Below are 9,355 nucleotides of genomic sequence, written 5' to 3' on the forward strand. Positions count from 1 at the left end.
CTTTGTTTCTATGGTTCATTGAGGATATCAGGAATAACCTTATTTCTATTTAAAGAATTCTGTTTGTAAGTGACTTTCCAGTATTCCACCAGCAGATTTTCATAGGGAGCGGCAGAAAGAAAACAGTGATTCTATGGTTCCTTCACTCCAGCAGCTGAAGGATTTCCCAAGCATCTCCATGAAGCAGAGTAGGCAGTACTGTTAAACACCTCCCAGTCATGCAAACAGGGGTAATCAGAAGATTCACATTGCATGACCTTAGTCCAGTCAAGTTCACACCAGGTACAGCAACACAGCTGAAGCACTGGGCAGAACATGCTTGTCTCTGCCCAGGTACAACGCTGGAGGTGTTTAAGGCCAGGCTGGATGAGGCTTTGAGCAACTTGGGCTAGTGGAAGGTGTCCCTGCTGATGGCAGGGGGGTTGGAACTGGATGAGCTTTAAGGTCCCTTCCAACCCAAACCATTCTATGATTCTAAGTCCTAACATTGTCCATCTCACCACAGCATTTTTCCGTACAGACCTGACCAGAATCAGACAAACTGTCCAGTCATTGTCTACCCCACTCACAATCTTCCATGATTATAAAAAGGCTGATGATCACTTTATAACTATATTCATGAGTCTTTCCTATCTCTACCTTTGATGAAGTACTTCCTCAAAAACTGCCAAGGAGTTTTAAGAGAAAAAACACATCCAAAAAAACCATCAGGCTATCTGACAAAAATACTTTGACTTTCTCACCAAATACTTTAAAATGTTTATGAGTAAGCCCAACAGCAGGTTTTGTTAAGTTTTCCTCAATTAAATCTCACATTGCTGAGCACAGCTCACAGTTCTGTTCTCTTCAGATTTCCCCAAAGCCTTACTACACCTTCACGCATACTTGCTTCTTCTCCAATTTCTGTAACATCAGCACATATATACACAAGTGGTGAGTTTACAGTACCCCCAGATGTTACTAATAAAATTAGCATTGATGTCTCTCCCCCTCCCTCCTGGTGATGGCTCATTTAAGAATGTTCTTTTATTGGAGGTCACGGTAATAAATTATATTCTTCTGCTAAAGACTTGTTGCAGTTCGCACGGGATTTTCTCTCTGAATCCATATCAGACTGAAGTATAGATGTACTAATTACCAAGAAAGCACAGGAGAATCAAAAATCCCACATTTATATATGGAACTTGGCAGTATAAAGATTTATCACTAGATCTTACTGAGCTTTAAAAAGGTTCAGGCAGGTTCCCATACCAACGTTCTGATGCGCCTATCACAAACAACTTCAGACACTTTTATTGTCCTACCAGTCCAAGGCAGGGATCAAGCCAGCTCAAGCTCATCTCACCAGATCTCCAATTGTACTGTCATAGCCACAACTGTGTAGCTTCCTTAAGCCAACACTGTAAGGATCCACTACGGGTTACACATCTTTAGGGCAGCAGCAAAGAGTACTAAGGAAAAAAGTGATGCAGAAAAGCTTGTCAAAAGAGCCTTCCCACTTACTGTTCTGAGAAAGAAAACAAGAATGAGAAGCAACAACCTTGCTTTTTGACTGAGAAATTTTAAAAGCCCAGCTCTGTTTAAAGGAGTGTCAGGGCCACTTCATAAAGAATCATAGAATCATAGAATGGTTAGGATTCCAATACCCCTGTCATCAGCAGGGACACCTTCCACTAGATCAGGTTGCTCAAAGCCTCATCCAACCTGGCCTTAAACACTTCCAGGGAGGAGCAGCCACAACTTCTTTGGGCAACCTGTTCCAGTGTCTGACCGCCCTCACGGTGAAGAACTTCTTCCTAATATCTAATCTAAACCTCCCCTCTTTCAGCTTAAACCCATTTCCCCTTGTTTTGTCATTAATTGTCCTTATGAAAAGTCCTTCCCCAGCTTTCTTGTAGCCCCTTCAGGTACTGGAAGGCCACTATAAGATCTCCTCAGAGCCTTCTCTTCTCCAGGCTGAACAGCCCCAACTCTTTCAGCCTGTCAGAAAAGAAATCAGTCGCATTCTCACTTCTCTCCCAGTTTGCAGATTCATAACTAGAGCGATGATATCTATAAGGATATAACCTTATCCAGAGGTCCAGAAGGGATCTGAAGGTAAATCTACAGCATGCAGGAGAAACACACACTGGAAAAAAATATCTGGAAGTCAGGTTTTACACGCTTAGATGACAAGTGCTTATTAAGCTTGGATTATTTTGCGATTCCTTAGTCTTCTCCCAGATCACTGACCCCCAAAAAGATTAAGTCATTCAAGTTTGCTACAACTTGTAAGAGATTCAGTGTGACAAAAGAGTTTAACAGCAGCTGGCAGAGCAAAGCACAGCTGTTTATCACAGCACACCAGAAACAGTTCTTCAAACACACATCATGGACTACAGAGATAGAGTCTGATCAGGAACATGCCTTTCAGACAAAAGTTAATAAATCGTGGCTTTAAAGCAAGTAATGCATCTCTGAGTGCAGTGCAGAAAACCAGACTGCAAATAATACCACTCATTAATGGTACTGAGCTATGTATGTACTTGTTGTGTAACTTCACAACCTCCAACACTCCAAGATCATGAGATCTAAGATCACCCTTTCTTTGGTAGCCAAAAGAAACAGCTGTATGCCACCTTCATTAAGATAACATAGATAATTTGTTTCCTTATAGGAACTGTCCCTTTGCCATTATTTAAGTACTGAGCAAAGTAAACATGGAAGAAAGGCTATTGCTAGTTGGTGTGGTAAAAAGACCCAAATGAGGTAAGCAATCCATCTCCCTTCCTCATGTTCCCCAATGGAAAAGAAAGGACTAAATATCTGACACTTGCATAAACAAGCAACTACTCGTTCTCTTTTTATGCTGATATTCATGATATCTGGCCATCTGAGTTCAAAGCCTGACTGGGTGAAATGAGATTTCCTCCTATTGACCTCAGTCTTTTTCTCTTCAAAGTAATGATAAAAATGGGTCTGTTTTAGAGAACTGAAAGCCTGATTTGCATAAGCAACAAGTCATTCCATATTATAAACACTGAGCATTTTACTTGTCTCAACATGACAAAAGCAGTTTGTTTCCAGCCAATAATTAGTTCACTCTTCACCAAGACAAGCTTTTCTCCATATTGTGCCTGTTACCCACACTGAGTTTCCACAGAGAGCAGCCTGAACTCCATGCACATACCGGACCATTAATGCCACGGTCAGAATAAGAACAGAGTTTCAACATGCTTTTAAGTTTTCACAGTCACTTCTCTCCCTGACAAACTAAACATTGCCACCTACCGACTCTGCCAAAACCTGAACTTGAAGTGATTTTTCTATTCCCCACCCCCAGACACAACGCCTAAGATGCACAAGAGAGGCTGTAAGGAAAGAGCATTACGGCCCAGATAAAGAAACCATAAATTGATGCCTGATAATCTCAACTATTATTTTTGCTTGTTTTGTCCCACTGTTGTAGCTACTTCAAGACATTAAAGTTCAGTAATTTTAGCCCAAGTCTTGATCTTGCAACATGACTCTCAAGCACATATTTTTACAGTAAGACCAAATCATACATAACAGACAGTTGCATGAACTTGAGAGCACAGCTCCTTACAAGCTTTATAACGGCACCACATGTTCTACATCTGATAGTCCAGAGTAGAGCTTGAATGCTGTGGTCCAAGTAACTTAGAAGAAGTAACATCTGTTGCTGCTTTTCCAAGATTTTTCCGTATCTATGGCTTGACAAATAAGAAAAAAGCTTATGATCATTCTTGCATCATCCAGCTCCAGCAGCACCAATGATATAACCAAAACGTGATTTTAATTATTATTTTATATAATTACATTGTCAAAAAATACCTATATAGACACAAAAGTTTGTCACAGCGTATGAACAAGGGTTCTACTTCGCAACTGCTGCACATATTCTTTTGCTTGATCAAAACCAGTCCTTGGTGGCTCTGGAGGAGGAGGAGGACCTTCCACCAGCTTCACAAAGTAATGGCACCTGACGATTTTCATGATGCCAAACATGCCTTTGCCATGGTAACGAATCCGCTTCACATAGGTGCCTCTGCCCGTCATTGACTCAGCTGAAGGAAAAAGGTGGGTGGGGGGAGAGAAAACTATTCAGTCAAGAACAAACTACTACACATCTGCAATTGAAACACTGGCTTGCCAGTGTATTTTTCATGACTGCATATGAAAAGTTAATTCTATTCAGTATTCTTTCCTCCATCTTTGTTCTATTACATTTAGCAGATTACTGCTATAGAGGAACCCATGAGTCAAATTAATACTCTTTAGGAGCACCAAAAAGGTGAATTTAGAAAGCATGCAGGCAAAGATAAATATGTAGTAAAGGACAAATACAAAGGAAGTTACACTGAGCATTTACTAGATTATATAGCTCTAAAGGTGGTATTAATTCCATTGCTTTTCAGCAGTTTGTCTCATGAATTCCTGGAGAAGTCTTAGAGACTTCATTTTCCCTCCTTTCTCCTTTTACTGCATTCATCATAGGTATTTTCATTATCTACACATCCAGTCCTGCACAAGTAGATAAACCTTCTTACAGCAGAGGCCTGGAAGGCTCCAAAGAATTTTAATCAAATCTGCTCTACGATCCAGGTTACTCAAAGCTTATGAGGTCACCTTAATAACATTTATACCATGTCTGGCAAAATGGGTTTTTCTTTGGGACTAAAAACACAAGTGAACATTTCTCTAATGTTTTTCTAGGCAAGAAAGTGCTGTCGTTATTACAAGCTTATTCTGTAATCATCTGTAACAAAGCCTTTTTATTGAGACATCTACTGTCAATACTCATTTACTTTTACACTGATTCTAACAGTTTAGATTCCGATCTTGCAAAGCCAGTAGTACTAGCCAAAAGCTTTCAACACCTATGTTCAGTGGCAACATTAAAAAGTAGTAACAGTTTGCTTCTTGTTGTCTAGTTTTTCATAACTATGTCAAGCATCTTCCTCTTCAAGACTTTCTGTTTTCACTTATGGAGCAGAAATTCCACTCTCAGATTAATGCACCTTAAAAACAACACATCTAGCGGATGCCAGAACAGTCAGACACCAATTAACAAACTGATGGCTGAAGGCTCAACAACCACACTAACTTCAGTTGTGCTCCACATCAGAACTATGTGCCTTTCATGTTTTGGTAAAGACAAGTTTACTAGAAACTATTCTCTGTTAATTTCTGTTGATTGGAAGCAACAAAACCTTATTAAGGATATTTTTTTTCATAGGGTAGGATGAAATTTTTCTGCATTATGGGGTTAAAAAAAAGTACCTATATGTAAATTTGATTTGAATTCCACATTGTGATTTCTTACTGCCATTTCCTGTGCTTCTAAGAGAACCTGTAACAAAAGGAAAAGAAATGGAAATACTGAGTAGGAATTTAAGCAGTGCTATTTCTTATCTCTAGCTAACATGGAAGAAAATGCAAGTCAGTTACAGAAAAAGTATTCTACAGAGATCAAAATCTTGTTAAAAGACAGGCATCTTTTACATAAGTATGTTCTTTGCATACAGACTGAAAAGCTTTAGGACAACTTTATTACATTCTTTGCAGGGGAGGAAAGGGAATGGAAAAGACAGTTTCCACTTGCATTTGTCAGCCTTCCATCCATGGACCTCTGTCTAATTAGACATCAGACTAGAAACAAATTCCAAGGCAGGCAAAACTATCTTCGACCATTCAATATTTTCAGCTAACACAGGATACTTCTTTGCCATTATTATGCCAGAAATCAATGCTTCAGCCAAGAAAATTAGTAATTTAAGACTCCTAGCAACTACAGTGTATGAAAAGCTTTCATGAGTTTAGAGAACTCAGGCCTCTCCCCAATATCCTTCATCTCTTACAATTTCAAGAACCAAAGCACACAGATGTAGCAGCCGTTGGTGACAGAGATTCTGCATTATTTGCCATGAACTTAACACCAAGCACTGTTAGAGAGGGTACCCACATGCAATTTGTTATCATTACAAGTCAAAACAGCCAGCACAAGTGACCTCTGCATATTCCTATGTCACAACATCACATGACTGCTACAAGAACAGGTTGTTTGAATGTGCTCCCGACAGGCTTAATAGAAACATTAAAAACCACAGAAAGAGAACCATCCCCAAACTTCTGATGATAGGTATTGATTTTTAAAGGGTTCCTGAAACTAGGAGTATTAAAGAATACTACTACATACCTCTTTGATCACCTTTGCTCCCTTTTTATCATTAAATTCCAACTGAGCAAGAGCCTGATCAATGGACATTCCTTTTATCTGCAATCAAAGTGTTAATGTTAACTTCTGCAATTACAAACACTTCCCTTCTTTTATTCAGAAGACAGTATTTAAATTATTTTGCCATTATAAAGAGCAAATCAAAAGACTTTGGTTTCCTTAATTACCATTTCTTCAATGTAATATCTTACATACAGAACTTCTGAGCTAAATATTGAATAAATCTTGATGAAACACACAATTTGTTCTTTTGTCTTAAAAGAGAGAAACAGGCCATGACTATCCTTCAAGTTCTCCTCGCCATCTACTACTAAGCAGAAACCAAGATGAAAATTCTTCCACAGTGCGTAATCTGCATATGATCCTGGGTACACTACTGAGGATATACCAGGATAAAGCAGCTAAACCAAACTACAAACAACTGTTTGCCTGCACAGATGTCTGCTCCTCCCCAGGACTCTAATATGAAGATGCTGATTAGACTGTGACTGAACTAGGCTTTAAGTCAAATATAGCAAATAAACTGTGTGTTCTAACAAACACAGTACAAAGTGCTTTTTGCTTACCAGCTTTGCCAGATACCACATCTTATCCTTGCTGTATTTTATTTCCCTCCGACAGTGATATATCTCCTAGGTGCAAAAAAAAGTTAGAGGATCAGCAATTTTGCTATGAAAACAAGAATGGAGGATACATGTCTGCTCCACAATTTCTTTTCTTACTAGGAATAAAAGAAATATGACTTCCCCTACTATACCATGAACATATCAAATATCTGAAACAACTGTAAGCATTATAAAGAAGTAGCTAGCACACAGAAATTTTAATACAACCTTATTAGGATTAGTTTATAAACAGAAGTGTCTGAAAAGGACAAGAGTATTTTTTCATCATCTTTTCCTTTCCCTCTCCCCACTTTTTGAAGCACTCCAACATGCTCATTCAGTCTTAAAAACATTATTCTGCTGTCAAGTCAACTTACTGGGATAGCATCTAAACAATATTACCAGAATTAACTTAATTAGCTCTTCAGAAGTGAGGAGGGTTTCAGGTTTGATTGGCACGAGGAGTTGCCTCCAAAGATCCATTTAACATTATTACTGTACCAAGAGGGACCAAAACTAGCTAGTAAAATTCAACATCAATACAAATTTGAAAGAGATGGCATTCTTTATGAACAGGTAAAAAACTGATTTAATAAGTGAGTTGGTCAATAACTGCATTTTCACATATATTGCATTAGTCAGCAGAGCACACAGCGTGTATTGCTATTGTCCTGGGCCATAATGTTCACCTGTGGGCCACAAACAGACACATCCAAAAACTCCTTATTCTTTTAAGATGCAAATACTTTACTCTGCTGAGCAGTATGCCTAACAGAGCACACAACACATTAATTCCCAGGGAAGAACAATTATTAAAAATGGAACTCCAAAATATCAGGGAAATGCTGAGGAATTCACCTAAAATTCTCCCCGTTGTGGTGCAGAGAAAGCAGCATTGATGAGCCCCTTCAATGAGCAAATACACTATTAGTTTTCACGTGCAACTTCAAGGTTTGCTCCTGTTCATGTTTAACTGGACCTTCCAGTTACAAAGTGATCAATAAGAGGGGACAAGGAGGAGCAGACATAAACCTACTGTTACCAAAAACTAATCTGTTATGACTGCATTTAAAGAAGTGACCCTGTTACTCATGCTAACTTTTCCAGAAGTTCTCTTCAATGGCCAGCAGAAAGCCCTACACCGAGCATACAGGTAACAAAATGATTTTAGATTCTTTGCTTCAGTTTACAATTCAGCAAACACAAGGTATTATGCAACAGACTGAAGACAACCCCACTGTACAGTGTATATATAACATGGTTTCCTAAGGAAAAAAAAGCTTCTGCAATCATATGCTACATCTTACTCACATGTCCCTCCCCACATCACTTTAGAACCTCTCAGTCCACACCAAGCATTTCAAACAACCACTATGACAGAAAACAACCTCTGAATAGCTCTGCTAAGAGGAAGGTCACAGCACGAGGTGACACATTATCAGACCTCAGAGAATCTACAATGCAGAGAAATTCTGAAGTGAAAAGCACGTGCACTTTGTTGTACCTACATCAAAGAGGCACCACTAGTCCTGCTGCTCAAGGGAAGTTACGTGGATATCTTTGTGCACAGAAGCAACAATACAATGACATTCCTCTCTAGTTATTTACTGTCAGTATAAACAGAACAAGTTTATAATAATACATCCTTGGTAACTTCTACCTCCTTGTAGTTCAGACTTCTACAGAGGATGGTACCTTTGCAGTTTCCATCACTTAGTAGGTAGGTGAGCAGCTGCAAGCAGCTTGAAGCTCCAATTTAACTTAGAAATGAAGAATATTCAAATTTATGTTAACTTTTACAATATAAATATGACTAAAATCTTAACTAACAAATGAATAAGCTACCAAACTAGTGCCTTGTCAAGTCACCTAGAGACAGTGACAATCTAGTCAGAATTTGCTAACCACCAACAGGTAAGGGAATTCACAGGTGTGTCCTTACAGCTGGTCTGCGAGGCTCCCCAGGCAGCTGAGGAGGATAAACAATCCTGTTCTTTTTCTCCCACTTCCCAACTTTCTGCAGTGGTGTCTTTGTGTGGATGCACGACAGAGGGACCAGGCTGCCAGCTGCTAGCCACCTGCAAGACAAGACACAGTCTTTGCTGCTGAACTCAAGAGTTCTTTGTGTTTATCTGGAAAACTGTGCACTCACCTGTCTTGATAAAGAGAACTGACACATTTGACTGCTCACAGAATGAAACTGATCAACTCCTCTACAGCTTACATTGAAAAGGCTTTTTAATCCAAAAAGAAGCCTCAGGCTTCCTAAAGCAAGCTCTGAACCATAAGTGACATTGAGATTCCACATGAAGTGTCCCCAGATCATTACACACAGGCACAGTCACCTCTTTGTTCTTACGTGGGGCTCATCACTCACACAAACATTTCGTATCTTTTCCAAGACTAACCAATACTTATTCAACTTTTAGCAACAACATTTTTAGCAGTAGAAATTTCTAGTTTTTCAAGGGACTGTGTATCAACAAAGTAACAGAAGTTTAAAAACATTCTG

The 9,355-nt window shown here is 39.1% G+C and overlaps 1 protein-coding gene across 1 annotated transcript; it reads right to left on the bottom strand.

Moving 5' to 3' along the window:
* Positions 1–3,777: 3,777 nt before the first annotated feature.
* Positions 3,778–8,929, bottom strand: MRPL22 (mitochondrial ribosomal protein L22). Its single transcript, XM_010168067.1, has 5 exons — positions 8,786–8,929; positions 6,805–6,870; positions 6,200–6,277; positions 5,284–5,353; positions 3,778–4,067 (listed from the first exon to the last, which is right to left on the bottom strand). The coding sequence occupies exons 2-5, from the start codon at positions 6,823–6,825 to the stop codon at positions 3,856–3,858; spliced, it is 381 nt and encodes a 126-aa protein (XP_010166369.1). The 5' UTR covers positions 6,826–6,870; positions 8,786–8,929; the 3' UTR covers positions 3,778–3,855.
* Positions 8,930–9,355: the final 426 nt, after the last annotated feature.

Source organism: Antrostomus carolinensis, unplaced genomic scaffold (assembly GCF_000700745.2).
Source record: "Antrostomus carolinensis isolate BGI_N321 unplaced genomic scaffold, ASM70074v2 scaffold11305, whole genome shotgun sequence".
Lineage (NCBI taxonomy): Eukaryota > Metazoa > Chordata > Aves > Caprimulgiformes > Caprimulgidae > Antrostomus > Antrostomus carolinensis.